The 24,061-nt window shown below is 55.7% G+C and overlaps 2 protein-coding genes across 5 annotated transcripts in view; one reads left to right on the forward strand and one right to left on the reverse strand.

Annotated features, from left to right (window-relative positions):
* Nucleotides 1-554: 554 nt before the first annotated feature.
* ASPHD2 (aspartate beta-hydroxylase domain containing 2) lies at nucleotides 555-6,294 on the forward strand (the record flags this gene model as incomplete). Its single annotated transcript, XM_080940883.1, has 3 exons — nucleotides 555-1,362; nucleotides 5,071-5,184; nucleotides 6,136-6,294. The coding sequence occupies 3 exons, from the start codon at nucleotides 555-557 to the stop codon at nucleotides 6,243-6,245; spliced, it is 1,032 nt and encodes a 343-aa protein (XP_080797009.1). The 3' UTR covers nucleotides 6,246-6,294.
* Nucleotides 6,295-13,065: 6,771 nt separating this feature from the next.
* The window catches only part of HPS4 (HPS4 biogenesis of lysosomal organelles complex 3 subunit 2), a 30,398-nt gene continuing 19,402 nt past the window's right edge, over nucleotides 13,066-24,061 (reverse strand). For 3 of the 4 annotated variants that reach the window (XM_080940762.1, XM_080940764.1, XM_080940763.1), the window contains exons 9-15: nucleotides 23,238-23,310; nucleotides 21,551-21,587; nucleotides 21,009-21,105; nucleotides 19,804-20,599; nucleotides 16,278-16,410; nucleotides 15,827-15,935; nucleotides 13,066-13,502 (exon numbers count right to left, since the gene is read on the reverse strand). In XM_080940762.1, the coding sequence (XP_080796888.1) occupies nucleotides 13,331-13,502; nucleotides 15,827-15,935; nucleotides 16,278-16,410; nucleotides 19,804-20,599; nucleotides 21,009-21,105; nucleotides 21,551-21,587; nucleotides 23,238-23,310 (1,417 nt within the window). In that variant the 3' untranslated portion in view covers nucleotides 13,066-13,330. Of the gene's footprint in view, nucleotides 13,503-13,862; nucleotides 13,948-15,826; nucleotides 15,936-16,277; nucleotides 16,411-19,803; nucleotides 20,600-21,008; nucleotides 21,106-21,550; nucleotides 21,588-23,237; nucleotides 23,311-24,061 lie in introns of those variants that run through there. The other variant, XM_080940765.1, reaches the window with a different exon arrangement.

Raw genomic sequence — 24,061 nt, forward strand, 5'->3', positions numbered from 1 at the left:
AGGTGGGAAACTGTGGGCCAGGCCACTTGGTCACCTCCCAGCTGAGCAGGAGGAAGAGCCACGCCCCTGCCACAGAGGTCACTCCAGGGCACCTGCTCGCTTTTCCTTCTGATGTGATATTAGCCTGACTTACAGCGTGCTCAGGAAGAGGAGGGGGAATGTGATAGCCCTCTGCTGTTTGAGGCTGGATCTCCACCTTCCTGAAACCTTTAGGTTTTTACTAGTCAATAACATTCATGGTGCCGCTCTCTGGTTTCTGTCCCAGGTTTGGATGTAATGAAAACCCTCTCACTGTGATGGTGACTGACTGCATTTGCTAATGGGACATAAAGCAGCGCCCTCCACTCCACTGCGGTGACTCTTCCTAGTGGGCCCTGTTGGCCTCACTTTTCATCAATGGAGCCCTTGGCAGGAACCGAGGGACAGTGGCAGCCATGCCTCCCCCTGCCGCCATGCCTTCTGTCTCCTGCTAACCTGCATGCTGTGGGTGCCCTGGAGACCCCCAGAGGACTGACCATCTGAGCCAGCTTCCCTCGAGCACTGAGTCCCCCAAGATGTGGCTGGAGTGGCTGGTGGCCTGGAGCTGGTCTCTGGACGGCCTGAGGGACTGCATCGCCACTGGTATCCAGTCCGTGCGGGACTGTGACGGCACAGCCGTTGTCACCGTGGCCTGCCTGCTCGTCCTGTTTGTGTGGTACTGTTACCACGTGGGCCGAGAGCAGCCCCGACCTCACGTATCGGTCAACTCCCTCCTGCAGGGTGTGGATGCCAACGGGCTGCAGAATGGATCCATGTACTGCCAGTCACCTGAGTGTGTGCGCTGCACGCACCACGACGGCCTCAACCAGAAGCTCTACCACAACCTGCAGGAATACGCCAAGCGGTACTCATGGTCTGGCATGGGCCGCATCCACAAGGGCATCCGGGAGCAGGGCCGCTACCTCAGTAGCCAGCCCTCCATCCAGAAGCCCGAGGTCTTCTTCCTGCCTGACCTCCCCACCACGCCCTACTTCTCCAGGGACGCCCAGAAACACGATGTGGAACTGCTGGAGCGGAACTTCCAGGCTATCCTCTGCGAGTTCGAGACTCTCTACAAAGCCTTCTCTAACTGCAGCCTCCCTCAGGGGTGGAAAGTGAACAGTACCCCCAGCGGGGAGTGGTTCACCTTTGACTTTGTCAGCCAGGGCGTTTGTGTCCCCAGGAACTGCAGGAAGTGCCCACGGACTTACCGTCTGCTCGGCAGCCTCCGTACCTGTATTGGGAACAATGTTTTCGGGAACGCCTGCATCTCAGTGCTGAGTCCCGGGACTGTGATCACGGAGCATTATGGACCCACAAACATCCGCATCCGGTGCCACCTAGGTACGTGCCACACGGTGCCTTTGCCTCTTGGGTACTTTGATCAGATACCAGAGGCTGGAGGAGGGGCTACCCTGCACCATTTGTATGCATTGGTGTGCATGGGTGTGACAGGGCCAGAGTGAGTACCGTTTCTCGTTTCTCGGGAGCTGCCTACTGTGTTTCACAGGATCTCTATGGGACCTGGTGCTCACTGGTTAGGTTAAACTGACAGGTCTCAAGCCCAAGGGGGGGCTCTGTCTCCCTGTCATCGACTCCCCAGCCCTGTGACTACAGTGTGTGCCATGTGGCTAGCCAGTTCACATGTCAAAGCCCCAACCCATGGTTCTACCAAGAGCACTTTACAAAACTGAGCCATATACCCAGGGAGGGGGGGTTTCTTGGTGGTGGTCTGTAAACAACTTTTAGAGCAGAATGTGACACCTGTTTTTTTGTTGTTGTTGATGGTGGTGGTGGTTTTTATCCTCTCAAACTTTGGTTCACTCTCTTGTGGTGCTGGAGATGGATCCCGGGCGCCCACGCATGCTCTCTGCCCCGGGGCCTCACACCAACCTAACCCTAGTGTCTGGACAGGAAAAGTTCGGTCTGAAAAAAAAAGTGTGGAAGAGAAGGTGGTAACCGTGTTCTCGGTCTTTCCTGTCTGTTACGTGAGGTGCCGGCCAGGTCGGTGCTGACCTGAAGTTCTCGCTTGACTTAAGTTTGTGTGTCCAGGTACATCTGGTGTCTGCCGTGCCGTGATGGCTGACATAGAACCCACCAGGGTTCTGATGATGACAGAGGTCCCCTGATGGTGCCTCGGAGGCTGTGAGATGTTTAAACTTTCTGAGTCATATGGGTAAATGGTACCCATTATTCTGGTCACTCTCCTCAAATCTCAGGAGTGCTGCGCACTGTGTGAGTGGTATGCGAATTGAGTCTCAAGCTAAGCTGCCTCTGTCTCTAGCCCAGCCATGACCAAGCTGTGCGACGTTGAGCAGGCTGCCCCACGGCCCTCCTCGCCCTCCTCCGAGCTTCCGTTTCCTCCGTAGAAAAGTGAGGCCAGACACCCAGTGGCAGGTGTGCCTCAGAGTGCTCACCAGAGCTGTAAGCATAGAAGCAGACTTCACAAGTATATGGCACCTCCTTCCCGGTCACAACTCACTAAGTGGCCATTTGGCATAGAAGAAAGCTAGTGACGGAGGCCATGGCTTCGCTGGAGAACACGCCAGAGCAGAGCGTGCTGAGCTAGGCAGCAGCTGTAAGAGGCAGTGCTGGCTGGCTTCAGAGGGTGGGGGAAGCGGGGGATGAGTGTCCTGTGCAGGCTCTGGTGGGGTTCCCTAGCGTGCTTTGCAGGGAGCCTGTGCCAGTTGCTAAGTCCCCCACCTCCTCCCCCCACCCCAGCAGCTCTGTTCCCTCCGCTCTCAGGGTGAGGATTCTGGGTAAGGTAAGGTTTGGACTGAAGATGTGGGTGCTGAGAAGCAACCCTGTCAGAGGGTGGCTGCGGAGGGGATTTGACAGGCAGGCAGGACAGGGTGGAAGCTCTAAGCTGGAGTCTAGATCCATGAGCAGCTGGGGGGCTGGGCAGGGTCTGAGTCTCCAACTGCCTCTCTGCAAAATGGACTCTCAGCACCCGTGCTGTGGAGAAGTCCGGGTCACAACTCACTAAGTGGCCATTTGGCATAGTGCCTGGAAGTCTCCTGAGTGTGGTAGTGAGTCTCAGGACTACCCAGTGCACGGCCTCTGCCCCAGGAAACAGTGGACCACAAAGCTCTGGAGGCCTGCAGGTCCGGACTCAGTCCCTCACCCATCCTCAGGGGTCAGGCCCTGGAAGCCCTCAGGGCTGTTTGGGGGCACAAGTAAGTTCGCGTGTGGAGTTCTTGGCAGGCATAGGACATCGCAACTACCAGATAGGCTCTGATCCACAAGATGGCTTTGGTTAATAAAACTCTGGTTGTAAACAGAGCTGGAGGGCTCAGGTTGGACAGACCGGGCGGGAGCAAATGGCAGACTCGAGCCAGGCTGCAGCTCGGGGCTGTTGGCAGCGGGAGTAAGGATTTTCTTTTGAAAGGTGTTGCTTTGTGGGAGCTTTTGATTTACACGGCACTGGGATGGACCCGAGTCTCCTGCACGCTGGGCAGGCTCCGGAGCATTGAACTCAGCTGTCGTGCTGTTCAAAGGCTTTGCAATGTGGGGGAGGAGGAAGGCCATGGAATTGATGTAGTAGGGAACCCAGGCTGGGGGCAGGATGTGCGGGCTTGGACTCCAGTGTTGACATCTGATGTGCACGTGCCATACGTGACGTGTGTGTGTGTGTGTGTGTGTGTGTGTGTGGTGTGTACACACGTGTGTGGAATGTACACACTTTGTAGTCTTGATCATTCCCTCAGGCCAGCTAGCAACTTGCAGGATCTTTGATGCCCCTTGGGTGCAGAAATTGTCATTTGAAAATGTCCTGCTGTAGGGACCTGTGCATGGATGAAACCGGTTTGAACCCCTGGATTCCAGGACGAGGCATCAGGAATTCCCGAGGTCGTGAGAACCTCAAGCTCTTAATGGAAGCAAAAGAGTCTAGGACCTAGACCAGACGGAACCAGCAAAGGAAGGATTTTGCTGAGGACCTTGGTGGCAGCCAGCCCAGCCTCACCAGTCCCCTGTCCCTAGAAAGACTGACCTATCTGTTGGGCTGTGAGGAGAGTCCCACATGCTGATGGCTTTCACTGGACTGAAAGGGGCTGGGGAGATGGCTCAGTGGGCGAGGTACTTGCCCTACAAGCCGATGTGCTGAGTTAGATCTCCCACAGAGAAAGGACAGACCCACCTCATGTAAGTAGTCCTTGAATGAATGTTCACTCAGGTGTGGTGTCTATACATCACACAACGCAGACACAAAGTTTCAAATTAAAAATGAACAGGAGCAGCTGGGTGCTGGTACCTGTACTCAGGATGCTCAGGTCGGAGAATTGAGAGGTCAAGGCTAGCCTGGGCAGCACAGTGACACCCCGCAGGATAAACAAAGCAATGGCCCAGAGATGTACTTCTCATGGCCCCGAGGCTGGAAGTCCAAGATGGAGCCCTGGGAGACTGAGGCTATGCCAATTGCTCGGTGGGTGTCTTAGTCACGGTCACTATTCTTGGGATAAAACACCATGACCAAGTTGGGGGCAAAGGGTTTATTCGGCTCGCACTTCCACATTGCTGTTCATCAGGAAGTCAGGACAGGAACTCACACAGGGCAGGAACCTGGAGGCAGGAGCTGATGCAGAGGCCATGGAGGGATGCTGCTTACTGGCTTGCTCCCCATGGCTTGCTCAGCCTGCTTTCTTATAGAACCCAGGTCTACCAGCCCAGGGATGGCTCCACCCACAGTGGGCCCCACCACATCAATCACTAATAAAGAAAAGGTTTTACAGCTGGGTCTTATGGTGGGATTTTCTCAAATGAAGTTCACTCCCTTCAGATGACTCTAGCTGTGTGTCCGGTTGACAGAAGACTAGCCAGCACAGTGGGCAGGGCACCCTCTTCCAGGTATGACCCACTCCACAAGAATCCCCAACACTGTCACCTCAGGGTAATCTTAGTCTCAGGGTGGTCACAGATGGTGCACAGTGTGGACTCCAGGGAAGTGTGTGGAAGACGGAAGCTTGTGTGTGCTCCCCAGAACAGCCCAGCTCCATCTCCTAGCAACCTTGAAACCTGGCTACCTTCACTGTCAATCCTGTGTTTTCCCCCAAGGTCTGAAGACTCCCAATGGCTGTGAGCTGGTGGTGGGGGGCGAGCCCCAGTGCTGGGCAGAAGGCCGGTGCCTACTCTTTGACGACTCCTTCCTGCATACTGCATTCCATGAAGGTAGGTGTTGCCGCTCTCAGAGCTTGCTTTGTAGTTACTAGACTTTTCAAAGAGACGTTGTAAGTGTACCTGACAGAACTTACCAGGAAGTCCCAAGCCTCTCATGTCGGCTTCCCGTGTAGTGTCTGCACATGGGTATTAGAGGTCACAGGTCAACCTCAGCTGTTATCACAATTAGTCTCACTCTCAGGTGTTCTGTGCGTTGGGAGAACAGCATCTAGACTGTGTCTATTCTTGACGGTCTCACTACCCTGCATCCAGGCAGGCACAGTGCAGGAGGAGCTGAGAGTTCTACATCTTCATCTGAAGGAAGCTAGAAGACTGAATTCCAGGCAGCTAGGAAGAGGGTCTTAAAGTCCACACACACAGTGACACACCTCCTCCAACAGGGCCACACCTCCTCCAACAGGGCCACACCCCCTCCAACAGGGCCACACCTCCTCCCACAGGGCCACACCTCCTCCAACAGGGCCAAACCTCCTCCAATAGGGCCACACCCACTCCAACAGGGCCACACCTCCTCCAACAGGGCCACACCTACTTCAACAGGGCCACACCTCCTCCAACAGGGCCACACCTCCTCCAACAGGGCCACACCTACTTCAACAGGGCCACACCTCCTCCAACAGGGCCACACCTACTTCAACAGAGCCACACCTCCTCTAGCAGAGCCACACCTCCTCCAGCAGGGCCACACCTCCTCCAGTAAGGTCATACTTACTCCAACTGTGCCACACCCACTCCAATAGGGCCCCATCACCAAATGGTGCCACTCCCTGGCCAACCAATTCAAACCACCACAGTTTCCATTACCCACGTTGCTCTAAGGCACAGGAGGCCTCTTGAACATCCACCATCCAGGAAGGGGAGGTCTTCCCATGCCTGCTGGCTCTACAGTTCAGGTCACATTGTGCCAGTGTTAACTGACCCCCTTACTCTCTTCCTCCCCAGGTTCCGCTGAGGATGGCCCACGGGTGGTCTTCATGGTGGACCTCTGGCACCCCAACGTGGCAGCTGCCGAACGCCAGGCCCTGGATTTCATCTTTGCTCCGGGACGATGAGAACGCTGCCTGGGCTGGAGCCAAGCTGAGTGGATGGGTGGACTGTGGAATTACCCGCCCTGACTGTGCCCTGATCCACGATGGGGGCACGATGGCTTCCCGCCACTGTGGGGCATCTTTCCTTTGGTTACTGGGAACTTCCTAGGTTTCTTTCCCCCTCCGGCTATTTGCTGGGACTTCTGGCCTACTAGTGTGTCCCTTTGGCTGTGACCAGAGGCTCCGTGCCTCTCCTGTCTGTGTCACCTTGCTACCTGGTGTCCTCTCCGTGTTCTGGAATAGAGTAACCAAATGGCTCTTTGTCTGTATGTAATCATCTTAAACTTCCGTAGCTGTCTCAAGAGAGAACAAAAACAGTCCAGAAGCCATTGAACCAGATGGCTTGGTCTCCGATGCTGCAGTACCAAGGACCCTTCACCGTCCCAGAGCAAGAGACGGCCTGCAGCCTACACACCTGGCTGGCCTCATTATGGGATCACATGACACCATTGGGGTGGTGCGTAAGTCAGGGCCTAGGGAATCCATCATTGTTGCTGACAGACCCAAAGTCTATGAGAGCCCTGGCGGTGGTGACCGAGGGGCCTTTCCTTTAGCCACAGCTTCCTACGGAGCTGAGACCTGTGAGGGCTCTTGGGTCAGCCACAGAACAGGAGTCCACTTAGCTCACTGCCTACAGAAGCCCTACTGCTGACACATGCTGCTGTTGTGGTTTCCAGTCCACATGATTGGCAGGAACCTCTGCCATCAACCACGTGACCAGAGTGTCTGCCTGTCATGCTCAAGAGGTCTGTTGCCTAAGCGTTGACATTTACTATATCTCTCACACGCTGGACTCAGAGACTCAGAGCAAAGCGTTATCGCTGTGTTTGTCAACACAGTGACTAGAGCCCGGGGGTGTGATGACACCAGAGACAGCTCCAGACCCCCGGGTCCACAGACGTGGTGCGGATTCTTCGGTCTCCAGAGGAGACACAGTTCTGTTTCCAAACTGAAGGCCAGCCAGAGTTCCTGAGTCCAGCTGGTGGGGGGACGTGGTCAGCCAGACACTCAGGACACACTTGGAGTGCTGGCCTGAAGGGGTGGTTCGGAGCCAGACAGAATGGACAGGCTGCCTTACGTACAGGTCCAATATTAGGCCCAAATGCAAAGCCACCTCTGGAAGGTTATTTGATGGTGTCAGTCCACAGCGGAGGGGAAAGCACCCAGAACATTTCTCTGCTCACCAAGGACATGGGTAGGGAACAGGAAGTAAATAAAGAGCTTTGCTGACAAGTGATGTGGTCAAATAGCTTGTGAGAGAGGCAGGGCCGGGGCACTGAGAATTTTGGGACTGTGGCTTTTGGTTCCCAGGTGGCATCCCGGAGATGGCTTAGGTCATGGTCAACAGTGGGTGTGGACAAATGTCTGTCCTAACAGAGAGAATCAGGATGTAGCTCAGGGTGGAGCACTGGCCTCGCAGGCTGGAGGCCCTGGGTTCCATCCGTACCAGGTACAGCATGTAAGTGTAGGTAGGAACAGGCGCCATGTCTCTGGAATGTCAAGTCAGCTCGAATAGTAAAATATTTTTTGTCTTAGTTAGGGTTTTACGCTGAGAACAGACACTATGACCAAGGCAAGTCTTATAAATAAGATTTAATTAGGGCTGGCTTACAGGGTCAGAGGTTCAGTCCATTATCATCAAGGTGGGATCATGGCAGCATCCAGGCAGGCTCCAACACCCCTCCCCCAGCAGTGACACACTAGAGGTCACTCCCTGCCACTTCTGGAAAGCCATGCCTCCTCCCTTGGTCTCAGGTCCCTGCAGATGTGACCTGTCACAGAACCAACAGGTACTGGGCAGGTGTGGGATCCCTCTGCACAGCAAAGCCACAGACTATCAAGAAGGGACGGAAGAAGGACAGACTCCCGGGCACTGGGCTGCTTGTGTTTGTTTTCAGTGCTGGGAATGGAACTTAGGGTCTTGCACCCTCCCACTGAGCCCCCCACAAAACTCAGTCCACACTCTCAGCCTGTGTGTCTCAGGCCTGGAAAATTTTGACTTGACCCCTGACCCGGCCCTGACCAACCAGTCTCCTGAATTCCCATCCTGTTAAGTCAAGGTTGGGTGCAGCAGCACCTAAGTTCTTATGCTAAGACCATTGAGCAAGAGACAGCGAAGAAGCCCTTGTGGAACCACGAAACACTAGTCTTGTCTTTGGCGTGGGTCTCCTGCTTGCTTCTTAAGCTTAGCCTGACTTTCCCACCAGACAGCGTGATGTCAGCATTCCGAGGACGAGAGGGCCCGTGCGGAGACACACATGCAAGCTAATGCGTGTAGGCTAGGGGCCGAGGCTTTGCTAAGGATCCCCGTTCCGCTGCAGGCACCCCTGCCAGCAGGCTTTCCCGACATTTCCTCCTCAGCTGACTGCTGCTCACCAGATGTAAACATGTGGGGGACGGGGACAGAAAGGCCACGCAGAGCTACTGACAGATGGTGGTGGACACCCTCAAGCTGACTGCGGTGCTAGGCGGCAGGAGGTGTGCATATAGGACTGGTCACTTCCCACCACCTTCCCTGGTGGCTTCGGGTCACCTGCCTTCTACCTCTTGCCCTAACCCCACTTCCCACATGGGAGCTTAGGGGTTTCCGTTTGGTTTGCTGCACGTCTGGGGAGGAAATCCAGAGCTGCACGCATGCTGGGCAAACATCACTGTTGACTCACACCAACTGTGGGATTCTAGGCAGTCCACCACTCAGCTACCTCCTAGTCCTTACCAGGACATCCTAGGCAGGTGCTTTGCCACTGAGCTATGCCCCCAGCCCCTTGCTGGAGAATTCTAGGGAGGGGGCTCTCCCGCTGAGCCACACCATCAGAGTGAAAATACATTTTAATAAAGATAGGAGATGGAGCTCGGTAGAACGTAGCGCCTGTGAGGCCCGAGCTTCCACCCTGCAGCTGTGCTGGTGATGCCTGCTCTTTGTGTTTCTCCTCAGCAAAGACTCACATAGCTTCCTGTGGTGGGATTTACACGGTAGTCATCCGGAGGCAGCTTAAGGCGGAGAGCTACACCACCCCTGTGGAATCTCCAGTTCAGATTTGGGTGTCCTGCTCCTAAGGTGTGGACATGTACCCAGACCCCACCTTGGTACTGAGGCTCCAAACAGCCGATGTCCTAGACGCTCCCAGAATGCCTTTTCCTGGGGTGCCGAGCATCTTCTAGGCTTTAGCAAGAGGACAAAGACACCGAGCAATCTGATCGGGAGTGGTGATGGGGGTGGCAGTGCGGGGGATGGAGACATGGGACACGATAATAGCTTCTCACTGTCCTTGGTAATAAGTGCTGTAACAGGAGCCCAGGCTGATGCTGGCACTGGCTTGGCAGCTGGGGAGCAGGAGCCAGAACCCGGAGCCATTACCTCGGCATGCTGGGCCTGGCTGTGGGAAGGTGGGACAGAGGGAGACTGTCATGGCGGGTGTCACTCTCCCCTCAGGAGCCAGCAGCTGAGGACCAGGAACACCCCAGTGCATGGCTCCCATGAACTGCATCACCATGTGGTTGCTGGGACTTGAACTCAGGACCTTTAGAAGAGCAGTCAGTGCTCTAACCACTGAGCCATCTCTCCAGCCACATGAACTGCATCTCAAGATGGTGGGTACCCGCCGTCCATCAGGTAGACTGGCTCCTTTGTCTACTGCCCGGTCCATCCACTTACTGTACACCCTGTCTGGGCTGTGGGCCTCGAGGTTTCCCCAGAGCCTGCCACAGCCTTCGAGAAGTCCCGCCACCACTGCTCTCCCTGCTTCCCACCCACTTGGGAGTGGTAACCTTCCAGCCAAGGACAGGCAGAGCTTGTCATGTTGAGGCTCCTTTGATAGGCTGGCACCCCAGTGTCCTCACCGGGCCTGCCCTTCCCATGAGCTGCCTAGCCCCTCTTCACACGGTCTGCAGAGCCCTGTGGCACCGGTGACCAATGACTCTCCATTGGCTTCAATTTCCCTTCACAGCTCTGGAGGGCAGGAGTCTGTCCAGGCCCTTTCACCCAAGCAGCTCCATTTGTCACTTCCTGGAACCCAGTGACCAATGGCTTCCCCGTCAGCCTCCCTGTTCACTCGGCCCCTTGTCTCAGATGCACCAAGGACAGCACTTAAGGTCTGCCTGGACACCACGGGCACCACAGGACTGTTTCCACATGTCACTTGGAAGCGTGACTGGGTTGTTTCCTGGGGGGCCCGGGTAATCTCCCCAGTGGAAATTCAGGCCGGATGAATCTCTCCTGGAAACATGGGCCCCACAGTCCAGAGCAGGACAAGGAATGGCTCCAGCAAGGCGTGGTGCCCTCTGTCCTCCTGTGGTTTCTGCTGTGGATGGTGTGTGGAATGTCCTATTCAGGCACGCAGTGACATTCTGCATGTTGACAATGAAGCTGAGGATAGAGCGCTCCTGCAGACACTGGCCCTCCCTGCCACAGAGGGCCTGGTGCACTCAGTAATGAGAGGCTGCCAGACCTGGCCGAGTCTCTGCTGTAGGAGCATCCGAAACTTTTAGAGGGTAATTTAGAAGGTGTGGGCTTGGGGTTATACACAAACTGTCCCGTAAGGCCAGGCGCCTAGGACGCAGGAGCAGGAAGCTGGGGGTTCTTTCCTGGGCTCCTCCAGGGCAGTCACTGCTTGTAGAGACTGCAGGAGCAGTGTCAGGTATCCCCCATGGCGCCTGCCTACAGAGAACGCCTGCCTCCGTTCAGGACCTGAATTCCTGTGTCAGCCCTGCGGTAAGATGCCACAGGCTCTACAGACCTGGGGGGAGTAACTGCCAAGGTTCTTTTTGGTGTAAGTGGCACACAGCTTGCATATAAAAAAACCCACAAAATCATCATCGTCATCATCGTCATCCCCACAAAACTGTCAAAAATGAGCAGCTCCCTGCTTCAGGCAACAGAGGCCCGCCCGGCTGTGATCAGGAATGGGGAGGGAGGGGTTTTTACATAATGTCCCCCACTGCCCATCCACACCCTAGAGGGGAAATCGTAGGACCAGAAAATTCTTTCACCCTGAGATCCCGACCTCACTGAATACAAAGAACAGACAGAGCCCGGCCTCTCAAGAGGCTGCACAAGCGGGGACCACTGAGGCGGGGCAGGAGGCAGCTGGACCTCCGGGGCACTGTGAGAGATGGGGCTTGTAGTGTGGTTCTGGGAAGAACCCTTGAGTTCACCTTCACCGGCAGCTGCTGGCAGAGCCGCCTGGAGTCTGACAGGGTCTGGAAGACCCACTCCCAAGGTTCACAGGCTGCTGGCTGAGGCTACAGTTCCTCAGGGGGCCTTACCATTGGGCTGTATGTCCTCAAGATGTGTGGCCCACTCTCCCCAAATAACAGGCCAAGAGCTGTGTGTTACTGGTAGTTGAGGCCAGAGCCTGACCTCTGGGCTAAACCCTCAGTCCTTTCTTATTCTGAGGTATGGCTGGCTGGCAGGGAGCTCACACAGTGGGGCAGGCAGCCCTGAACATGCATCTGCCTGCCTCGCCTCAGAGCTGCATATATACAGGTGTGCTTACCCAGAAGGCTAGGCGGATAAGAGCAAGCACACAGAGCAAGCTCGAGGACCCACGTTCAGATCCCAGCACCCACGTAAAGAGCTCACCAACCCACACGTGCACATGCCTGTGACCCTAGCGGCACTGAGCAGCAGGCTGGCGAGACTGTGTCTCAGAGGAGGAAGGTGGGGAATGACAGAACATGTCCTTCTCTGTCCTCCACACAGGCACGCGCGCACACACACACACACTCCACTCACCACTGGAATTGCCCATGCTGGAGAGGGACCGTGTTCCTGACTTATAGAAAAGCTCCCGGGATATTTTAGAGGAGCCTACACTCAGGGTTTCTCACCCAGTGGTGCTCAGGCCACGCCTCATCTCCTTACAACTGGATTTAGAATAAGCTAATGGGAGACTCAGCTGCCCACAGCATTGGTTCTTAGAAGCAGCTGTTTTGAGTGGAAGGCACTGCTGGGTTCAAAGTGGCCCTGCCAAGGCGGACGGAGGTGGTTATGGCCTGCTCTGTGCCACACAAGGGCACAGGGAGGCCGGTGACATTCCTTGAAATAGCTTTCTGGAAGGATCCTCAAACACAGGTAGTTAGTGGTACCATGAACAAGACAACTCTGTGCCTGTGCACTCCTGGACCCCACGTTCCAACACCCCACAGGCTGTCTGCTCAGAACGGTAGCATCGGACTCAGCGCCAGTTAGCAGAGGGAGAGTGCGGTGCAGAGCACACCCAGTCAGAACGAGCTATAAATGCATCATGGGGTCTTTCCAGAAGCACTGGTCAGGGCGGAGGTCAGCACACCAGTGCTGGACCCTCCTGGCAGGAAGATCAACCTCTGGCCAGCCAGTAGCTGGAGGGGCCTCAGGGAGGGGAAGCGGGAGGCAACTGGAAGTCACAAACTTGGGTCTCTGCAGACAGCCACACTGGTGTGTGCAGTTCATGGGAGAAACATACAGCCATCCCTCCACATCCATGGGTTCTGTACCCATAAGGCCAAGAGATACGGGAAAAGAATTCCCACCTTGTCACCATTCAGTCTCAACAACACAGTGCACACCCCCCCCCCCTGCACAGCAGGCCTGGGGCTGCTGCTGCCCATCCCCCAAGGGAGGTCAGCCTACAGGTCTGTGTGCACGGGTTCTGTGCAGAGGCTCTGTGCTCTCAGAGACTTTAGCATTCTGTATGGAGCGGGGGCAATGGGAGAGACTGCACAGGCTCCGTGTCAAGTGCTTCACTGGGTTACAGAAATAAATGCTAGCCAATTACTCAGAACTCAGTTTGGTCATTTTATTTTTGAGCCTTTGGGAATCTGCTTCATAAACCTGAACTCGGCACCATAAGGCTGCAAAGCACCATGGATACCTCACGTAAACTGTCAGCTGAGACGTCTGCAGCTGCATTCCTGAGCATGCAGCCTGCTCCGCACTGTATTCAAGTCACTGACACATGACAGAACCCGTGTTCACTCCGTTTCATGCGGCTGCCACTGAGGAGCAAGGTCCTGCTCATCCATTAGCAGTGGGGACACGGCCTGAGACATGGTGGCAGGCTGTGCCCAGGTCACAGCAGGTTTACCCCGTGCTTCAGCAGCTTCTGCTTGGCTTTGCCCGAGAGGCTGAAGGCACAATCCTGAGGGTTCGGGAAACCAGAGCTGCGGGCAGGGGGTGCCAGCTGCTGGAAGTAGGTCTCCTGGGCAGGGTTGCTGCAGGCATACACAGCTGTGGAGGCATTCCTATTGGGGAGGAAACAGGACAACAGCTCAGGGGTGGCTGTGGGCCCTGGCTGGCCACCCCAACACCCCTAATGCCTGCGGCGGCTCAGCCTATTGCTTTGACCTTCAGGCCTGAGTGACAACTGTCCTGTCTTTTCAGCTCTGGGTCTGGAGACCCAGTTACTGAACAAATGAACCCCAGGGACTGCTGTCAACGCAACAGCTGCAGCAGAGCCAGAGCCCTGCTCCTGCCCTTCACTCCTCACAGCAGGAGGGACTGTCCCACCAACCAGCCAAGGAGCCTGGGACATGTCAGAAGGCAAGAAACCTGGGCTCACAGGCTGACAGAGATGGAGTGCTGCACAGAGGAAGACCTGTGACGGGGATTCCAGAAGGTAGGTGTCAGGTAACCAAGGAAACCCCAGCTGCATCTTGGTAGTGGAGCTCCTGACAGCTTGCTGCTCATCTGCAGTGTTCAGAAACCACACTGCTCAGACACTGGGACAGAGGGCACTCGCTGTCCCACACCACACATGCACACTACCTAAGGGTCAGCGTCCCTCCCACAAGTACCATCTGCACTGCAGATGTGATCACCCCACACCCCTGTGCTCTTTCCCTAAAACCTGCAAATAAATACCCTAAAGGGGAAATTTGGGGAAAAAGGGGGTCACCTCATCCCATGAGTATGCCGCCAATCTCATAAAGCTCATAAAACATCCACAAAATGGGGCCAGAGGGATGCTTGGCAGCCTGAGCTCCACCCCTGAGACCTTCATGAGAGATGTAGGGCCCGACTCCTGCCTGCTGTCCTCTGACCTTCATACTGTGGTGCACATGCGAACATATGCACACACATCACAGAGAGACACGTGTGTGCACATCACACACACATAAAGCCCCACAATCAGCACCCACTATGATGCTCCCCACTTTCAGGAGAGCCCATCCCAACTTCTCTGCTTTGTAAAGTCAGCTTCATCTTTAAACTGTCACAACTGAATCCTTGCCTTGCAGGCACAGGAAGCAAGGGGAGATCCTCACCTGTTAACACCCACCTGTGCCCTCGGGCCTCTACACTCTTCCTGCCTCAAGCCCACCTAGACTCAGTTTCCCCAATTCTATCTGATGGTGGGGTCAGGGCTGCTAAGGCTCTGTCGGATGAGGATGGGGAGCTCCAGGCCTTGGGCACCTGCAGGACCTGCTGGCATAGGGGATTTTAGCCCCCGTGAGACATGTGGAAGGTTCCTCTCGAAGCTCAAAGAGAGTGGGGCCTGGTGGGAAACCCCCCCAGCCACACCTGTGCGGCAATGCCAGCCCTCCTGCTGGCAAGCAGGGAGACTCCGGTTTTATCAGAGCCCATAGGAGTCTATGTGCCAAGGAGCTGTGTCTCCATCACTGTGGTAAGAAGTCACCCAGCATATACATGCCCTGGGCTCTACCTCACACTGAGCCCTCTTGGCTCTAAAAAGGTGACACACAGAAGCCATGAGTAGCTGGTGGGGCAGATGTCAACACACGGTTGCTGCCGCCTCCCACCCCACAGCCACACACCCAGCACACCAGATCCCAGACCAGTGGCCGCAGATGCAAGTCACCCTCAGTCTGCCAGCTCGAGAGGACGGGCTGTGTTGTCAGCAGCAGATGACACAGGGCAGACAGCTGGCATCAGTGTGGCAGGCCCTGTGCTCCCACTGAGTTCAGACCCACCACCACCCAACTACCGGGACCTGTGGGGAAAGAGTGCACCACAGAGCCATGGAGGCCTGGGGTCAGACCCTGGCCTTCTGATCCATGAGACACATTTCTCACTCTGAAAGAAGAGAAGAGTCCTTTGGTGGCCAGTTCAGAGAGCCACAGGATTCTCCCTCCAGCCATCTAAGGTACCTGCCTTTCCACTGGCTTCCGAGAGCACAGAGAAGACACAGCTTGTCTAAACGTCCAGTCTCAGACACAGTCCACAGACGGTGCCAGGCACCCGGAGGTTAGAAGCATGACAACAGGGAAGGAAATGGAACCCGTGTCGTCTGAGTCAGCCACAGATAATGGAAATGGGGACAGCACTGCCCAGAATGGCGCCAGGGCTCTGGGGTGACAGGCAGTGGAGAAGTGTCTGATTCTGACGTTCCTGCACAGTGAGGTTTGAAACTAGAGCCCTGTCGTGTCTGGCCCACCCTCAGGAACGGTGCGGCCCTGTGTTCTGTGACGCAAGACTGCCACTGTCTGGCCCAGGCACACATGGAAGGACAGCCTCCAAAGGGACCAACCACATTCACCACCAGGTCTAGGAAGTACCCCAGTGAGTGGAACCACGGCTGTGAGAAGCAGGAGGGCTAGAGGCTCACCTGATGGTCATCTCGTACAGCATAGGCAGCCGGGCAAAGTCAGAGTGCATGAGGTTGACAGCCAGAAGAAACCGGCGGTCCTGGGGAGCAGCCACTAGGGGCAGGTTGGCTTCAGGAGGAGACAGAGGTGGTGAATGGCAGCCCTGCCTGACTCCTTGTGCCCAGTCCTAAGTGGGGGTCCCAAGTCCAGATGCCCGCCCTACCGCTGCCTCTGGGAGAAAGTGCTGCCAGCCCCACTGCAGGCCACACGAGCTCCTCACTGGGGCCCACTGAGGGGGTCGCACTGGGAAACAGCAACAAGAAAGGAGCAAAGGAGTGTCTGTCAGTCTGTCGGTGAGCCCTAGGGCCACTGCATAGCAGAGGCCAGAGGGCTGTTCTGCAGTACTGCCATACCTGGGGCTGGGTTCTCCCTCCACCCACATGGAGCTGGGTGTCTGTACCTGTCCTTTACCTGAGAGCACACTCTGGATGCGGTCATAGTGCAGGAAGTTGTATGTGCTGCCTGTGGGGCTAGCCTCGTCTCTGGGCAGTGTCTCCTTCAGGTGGACTTCTAGCCCATTCAGCGATGCCAGGCTGCTGTGGTACTGCAGAGGGAGTGTGCGTGGGTCACAGGCTGGTAACTCAGGTGAGAGGTGAGCACCCTGACAATGCCCCAATGGCCGCAGACCTGGAGCAAGTGGCCAGGCAGCGTCTCCTACAGTATCTAAAGTTACAGTCATCTGCTGCTCTTGTCTGAGGCAGGGCTTCCCTATACGGTGCCGACCAGCTTGGAGCTCACCGTGCAGTTCAGGCTGGTCTAACCTGTGGAAAGCCTGCTGCCTGCATGGATTATAGGTGTGTCCCCTCCACCTCCAACCCCTTCTCTTCATGTGTCACGTGTGACATGCAGCTCAGATGAAGGCTGTCCTCCAACTCTGAGACTGTCTGTCTTAACAATAATGGTGGCCTGATGTTCCAGTGTTTCCAACACCAGCAGGGCTTGAGTGAAGTTCACTGAGTTGATCTCTCCCATGATCATGTGCAGCTCCTAGGAGGGTAGGGAAGACACTGGGACACCCAGGGGAGCTCATCCCACAGCCATACCCCACCTTCTGGACCTCAGGGAGAGAAAACTGAACCTGAGAGTAAGCCAACTGTGTCCTGTTCTCTAACGGACCACAGAGGCGTCTCACCGATGACTAGGTACTGCACTAGGAACCTGTGTGAGCAGCTTAGCAACTGTCACAGCATTTACTGTGACATGTGACTAGTCTATGGGGTGGTCACTGAAGGTCACACCACTCACACACTGCCTGGGTTTGAACTATACAAGGCTGCAGAGCTTGCAAAACTGAGAATGTCTGTCTTCTGAGTCCCTGAATAAAGAGCCTGCTGACTGGATATGCACCTCAGAATGGCCTGAGGAGATGGAGGCCTCTGACTTCAGCCCACACTGCGTATGAGGGCGGTGGTGGGTGCTGTGGGCTGGAGCAGTGTGCGTGTAGCCCACATGGTGGAGATAGAACTCGTTTCCTCCGAGTATCTCACCAAGCCCCACCCTGACCTCAAGGAGGCATTGCTTCTAACCCAACCCTGATGCCCCTGGGTGGCCTAATGCAGCAGAAATCCACAGGCTCCCTGCAGCTGAAGGCCTGTGTGCCTGTCATGTATGCAGAGCTGAAAGCCAGGCCCAGAGACACTGAGCCCCGGAGGGCTCCTCCTGCACCTGCCCTTGACAGCAGAGCTCCCAGTTCTCTTCCCAATCACCCCCTGGGCTGCCTCCTATGGACCCTGAGAGACCCACGGGGACCCAGCCTCTTCAAAGGGCAGTGGGACCACCCTGCAGGCTGTCTGCAGAGAAGGCAGATGAAGGACTTTCTATTTAACACAGGGACGATAACAAAGGCTCTCCTGTAGAGCTGACTGGGGCCTGTCGTTCAAATCCATTCTCTCAGATCAGCTCACTGCTCAGCTCTTAGCTCCCTCTCCCAGAAAGTCCTGCTAACACTTGTCTTCCATGCCCTGCATCCCATTTCCTGGGCCTAACCAGCAATAAGCCTCCTGCACAGGCAAGCTGGCGGCTGTGGTCAGAAACATGTGGCTGGCCTTGACAGATGCCTCCCACAGAGGAGGCTGCAGAGGGCTGGGCATGCTCCTCTCCCCTCTTCACCTTTGCACAAGGACAGATTAGCCTGGGGACAGAGATGAGGGCTGGGTGGTGACAGACAGCGGGAACTCTGGACCTGCCTCTTGCATGAGGTCTCCACCTCACAGGCTGTCTTCCTCCCAGGACAGGGGGTGGAGGGCTTGCCTTCCAGGTCACATCAAACACATGTAACTATGCAGACCACCCCTCCCTAAGGCAGCCCGGGCTGGGTCTCTTCAGAGGGGACAGAGGCAAGGAAAGGGGCATTCTGTCTGCTTTGCTGCAGCCAAACACCAGGCCTTCAAAGCAACACTCCTGAAGTCCAGTACGGTGAGATCTGAGGGAAAGGCAAGGCCCAGGGCTGCCCTGTGTGAAGCAGCAGCTAGGACCCTCTGCTACGCTAACAGAGCCACACGAAAAGAGGACACGCAGAGAAAGCCTCCGTTTTGGGCTGCGGACAGGGTCTGTGGAACAGAAGATGCAGGGCCGCCTGTCCTGCCTCCAAGGTGACTGGCTCCTTAGTGAAGGGCCACAGGGCCTGCATGCCAATGAGACTGCCTCAGAATAATGTGGGCTTAAGGAGAAAAACAAGTCGAGCCCAGAACATCATTTGCCCTGCAGCAACTGTTCTTCCTGCCAGCCAGTGAGGCTGTTACCATGGCAACTCTATTGCCAGCTTGGGCCAGACCCTAGAGCTCAGTTCACTGCTTCAGGAAGACGGCTATTCAAAGAGTGTCCTGTAGTGACATTTTTGAAAATTCTAGAAGTTTGGTTAAAACACACATACACACACACACACACACACACACACACAGAGAGAGAGAGAGAGAGAGAAATATTTTAAGAATGTGCCCAGGTGGGGATGTGGGGCTGCTTCGAACGGTCCACAGCAGCTGACCATGACTTGCCTCATGCTCTAGCAGAAGCATGGTTTTGTCAGCTGCAGATATTGTCTGCAAATGTGTGACTTTGGGAATTCTGGGACTTTTCGGAGATAAATGTGAAGGCCCCGAGAGGCGGGGTGGGTGGCTGCTGGTCATTTAGGGAGATGGGCTGTGGTTTGCTAGTAGCTATGGTCAAAGAAGAAACTGAAGGAAAATAGTTAGATTCAGGAATACTCTCTCTCTCTCTCTCTCTCTCTCTCTCTCTCTTTCTCTGTCTCTCTCTCCCCCCCCCCCTCTCTCTCTCTCCCTCTCCCTCCCTCTCCCTCTCATCTATCCTCTCCACTCTCTCCTTTCTCCTATCCAGTGTGAGGAGGTTAAACCAGGGGTGGGGGATAGAGGGTGGGAAAAAGAACCCACAAAGTAGCAAAGACCAGTTACAGAGCCCTCCACAGCCAGTCTGGATTTCAAATGTACTCTGGGAAGGAGCACCAAGTCAGCACGTGAGGCCGGGCTGAGGAAGTTCAGAGTTCCTGGACCCCCCAACCCCTGACAGGCTGCTTCAGAAGACAGAGCCTGTGCTGCCTCAGCCAGGAGCAGGGCAGCTTGGCCTTGCCCGTGCGGCCTCGATACCTCAGATGGGAAGCTGAGTGCTGCAGGTCACCCACACCCAGGCTGTGCCTCAGCAGACTGCAGGAAAGGAAAAGCCCAGCGCCCGTCTGCCTCTGCTACAATGTAGTCATGCATGTGTGCCACAGCGATGCCACACATGTGTGCTAGTGTTATACATGTGTGCTACAGCGATGTCAGACATGTGTGCTACAGTACAATGTTATCATGCATGTGTACTACAGCGATGTCACACGTGTGCTAGTGTTGTCACACAGGTGTGCTAGTGTTGTCACACATGTGTGGTTTACAGGCCCTACAACACGGTAAGTGAGGTTACAGAGGACCCAAGGGACACTCACCACCTCCTCCATGGCTTCAGTATCACTGAGAAGAGTCTCTTCGGCCAGCAGCGACAACACCAGACCATTCACACTGTGAGTGTAGAGGTTCATGGGCACGAGCCCAGCATGGGGCCCAGCTGGGGATGGCTTGAAGTCAATTCTGTCTGCAGAGGGGGTGGGACCCTGAGAGCCAGCTGAGCAGGAGCCATGTGACAGGCCTGAGTGACTCTCCTGGGCTCCATTCCCATATGTCTCCACACTGGGCTCTAAACCCACAGGATGTTGGGGAAGAAGTACCACAGGCCTGCTGCTGGGGAGAGGGTCTGTGCCAGGAACTTGGGTTTGGCCATTGGTGAGGTGAAGGTCTGCAGGCCGTTCCAGTCTTTCACTCTCAGGTAGCCTCTCAAGAGGGGAAGGGTCCAGGCAGCTGCAAATGGCTGTGTCTTCAGGCAGTGTGGGGGCATCATGGCTGGTGTGGACAGCCTCCACATCACCCAGGGCAGGTGCAGGTGGGAAGGCTTCCTGAGCCTCAGAAATGTGCATTTCAGACAAGTTCAGTTCTTCTTTGGGGAGACACAGCTCCTGAAGCCTGCTGCTGAGGTCAGAGCCCCGGCCACAGGCAGTGGTGCACAGTCCTGTGGTCCCAGCATGCCCCTGTTCATGCCTAGGCAAGTGTTCACCTGCCCTGCTGCCGTTCGGCCATGCTCCATCATGCCGTGTGGGCTCCAAGATGGTGGCTGATGTCCAGGCATCTTCGGCCCTGGTAGGGGTGCTTTGACCCCAGGGAGGGCACTGAAATGAACTTTTCTGGAGTCTGGCAAACAGAAGAGATGTCACATCAGCAGAATGTGAGACAAAGGTCTCCATGGGGACCCCAAGGCTCTGATCCTCTGAAAGGCGCAGGCATTGATGGAAAGTATGTCTGTGCCCAGAGAGCTCAGGGTGCCATGGCGGTGAAACAAGGAGAGAGAAGAGAGGCAAGGGCTGGTCACAGTGAGGCCAGGATCACCGACCAGAGTGGTCAAGGCCACACAGTAAGTCACCCACAGCTCAAGGGTCCCAAGAGTGGCTCCACACTGGGTCTCACACTAAGCTTGCTGCATGCCCTGATGCCAGGACACGCTGATGAACGCCCCGACAAGACAGGGGAGGAGACAGGGAGGAGGCAGGGAGGAGACAGGGAGGACCGCACACCGAGACACTCCTGGGAACATCAAACCTACCGAGCTTCATGCTCTACTGGGAACTCACGGAGGCTGGCAACTTCCTCCTCACTCAGAAAGACAGGGGTGACCTGCACGTTAGGGGGCAGTGCTGCTCCTGCAAAGAAGGGTATCCGTGGGGATGAGGCTGGACCTCAGAGCTGCAGTGCAGATGCAGCCCAGTGGGGAAAAGGGAGGAAGGAGACACCAGACATCACAGAAAAGGTTTCCCGCTTGCTAAGGACATGGCCAAATGGGGCTGTAGAAAAGGCCAGAGCCCCTTGGGGACACCACTTCATCCTGAGGAAACAGTGGGCACCAGGTTCCTTCCTCTCTCTCCATCACTACATGCTGGACACGGACTAAGCAATGTCACAGGATGGAGTCATGGGGGGTATGCCCAAAACCATGCCCTTAAAACTCAGGGTGCCACAGGCTACTGTCCTTACAGCTGTCTTAGACCCTGCTGTCTGATGTAGAGGAAACCCACCCAGGAGCTGGTGGAGTTCTCTCTGGCTCACCCAGCATGAACGCAGCACACCAGCGTCCATCACAGCACGCACCTGTTTCCTGTGGGGCAGCTCCTGCTCCAGGCAGCCTCTGAAACAAGCACAGCACAGGCTGGCACCAGACGCCACGCTCTCTTGACAACCATCAAGAATTCACGGCACCATCTGCTCACAGGACTCAGCCAAGCCCAGGGAGCTGTGATGACCCTGGCCCAAGAGCCCAGCAGATGGAGCAGGCCACTCGCTCCTGAGAGGCAGGAGGAGGCGAGAGCTGGGCCACTCAGGCTGCAGCTCAGAACTAACGAGTGTCTCCCACTCGAGTCCACCTTTGGGAACCCAGGCTAGAGCACAGCCTAGTGTCCCAGCTCCACTCCTCAGCAATTATGTAACCGCTCACTCTAAAGGCCACGGTCCAATAACACCGGGGAACTTCCTCTTGAAGTAAATGCCTTTGCTCCTTGGAGGCATTAGTAAGGCCCAGTCCTTCCATTTAAAACAGCACAGGCAATTGCACTCATGGTAAAATCTCTGAGGAAGTCTGCGGCAGCTCATGCAAACCGACTGACCCACAGCCACCGACTAGAAACCAGTAGTTCTCCTGTACAGATGAGAGTTTCCAGTCCAGGGGCCATGAGCCCCGTCCCAACCACAGATTGCGCTGTTGCACTGGGCAGCATCAGCAGCCAGAGCCTGTAGCAGCATCGGCAGTCACGTCCCACGTACTGTCCCTCCGCGTGGATTCCCAAAGCAGAGTCACGGGAGAGAGACAACTGCCGACCTCGAAGGTGGCTGGTCAGACCCCACCCACAGGAAGTCCCCCCTCCGAGGCTCTACACGGCAGGCAGCTCACTCTCCTGGTGGGGAGAGGTTAGTGAAGTGTTTGAAACTCACACACAAGCCAAGCCTGTGGCTCAGCCTGGGATCCTAGCATTGGAAAGATGAAGCAGAGGGATCAGAGATTCAACCCTCTATGTAGACCAGGCTACCCAGTGGGACCCCTAGCTCCAAAATTCAAACAAACAAAATAATTAAGATAGAGGGAGGGAGGGAGGGAAAGAGAGGCAGGCAGGCAAGATGGCAGCTGTGGTGAAAACTGGCGCCTATGCTGTTGTGGCCTGAGTATTTCTTCTCTTCCCAAGACAGGGTCTCTGTGTAGCTCTAGCTGTCCTGGGACTGGCTTTGTAGACCAGGCTGGCCTCAAACTCATAAAGATCCACCTGCCTCTGCCTTTGGAGTCCTGCTGGGATGGAAGAACTGTGCCACCATGCCACCTGCCTGTGGGCAATTTCATTCTCTCTTCCACAAACACAACGAATGCACATAAACTCAATGTTTGCTTGGGCCCACTTTCCCTTCCTTCTTTCCTTCCTTCCTTCATCCGGTTTTGAGACAGTCTTGACATGTAGCCTGGGGTAGCTCTGTACTGGTGACTGTCCTGCCTCAGCTTCCCAGGCTGGCATAAGAAGCAGACAGTGCCATGGCCAGAGGGTTCCTGTCTACGTAAGGATGCTCACTGTCCTCAGAGCCTGTGATGACGGGAGCCGGATGAGCACAGCTCTGCTTGGCCTCAAAGAGCCAGAGCCCGAGCCCACCACACAGGGCAAGAGCCATTCACCCCATTTACTCCTGGCCATGCCAACGGATGAAGAGTGAGCGATTCAGGGAGGAAGTGCTCTCGACCTGCCCACCACGTGGAGCCACCACTCGGATAAGCCTCCCACCAGGTTGAGCCATACTGCACCTGGTCTGCAGGTACAGTCTGATGAAGCAGGACCTTGGCAGTGAGGGAGGGTGGGAGCTGGGAATTCACAATCCTGGGGGTAAGACACAGACAAGAAGGCCATGAGAAGAAGTGTTGGGACCTCTCAGTTCCAGAGATGGCCCTGGACGTGGAAGGTCTTGGGGTGTGCTTGGCAGAAATTTCATCTGGAGGACTCTCAGTGAATCTTTTGGTTAAACATTAGCACTCTATCCATGCACCGACTCTCACAGAGATGGGAGGCATGTTAAAAAACACAAGTACTCCACCTGTGAGCACTGAAGAGCAGAGCAAAACGCCACCATCATGTGAGAGGGAGGAGCTCCTCTCCGAGCTCTAGGGCACTGCACTTCTGTACAGACCCACACGCTGATTCACTCTGCTGTCTGTGCAAGTGGGCATGGCCCTCGGGACTCTTGCAGCATGAGTGCTTTTGTTTTTGTTGCTTTCTGACAGCCTCATGGTAACTCCTGCAGCTGAGTAACTCGTGCAGCAGCTGGGGGCAACTGGGAGCAGCTGGGGGCAGCTGGGGAAAGCTAGGTAACTCGTGCAGCTGGGTAACTCATACAGCCAGGTAACGTGTGCAGCTGGGTAACGCGTGCAGCTGGGTAACGCGTGCAGCTGGGTAACGCGTGCAGCGCTTAGCACAGTCGCTACTTACAGGGCTGGCTGCTACTCACAGCGGGCTCTGCACTGTACTCTACCCACTGACGCTGCACCAAGACACCCAGACTGAACAGTTCCCAATTGCAAGAGGATGTGCACCCTGGGCCAGACCACATGACTGGGACTTTGAACTGCAGACA

Source organism: Micromys minutus (genome assembly GCF_963924665.1).
Source record: "Micromys minutus genome assembly, chromosome: 29".
Lineage (NCBI taxonomy): Eukaryota > Metazoa > Chordata > Mammalia > Rodentia > Muridae > Micromys > Micromys minutus.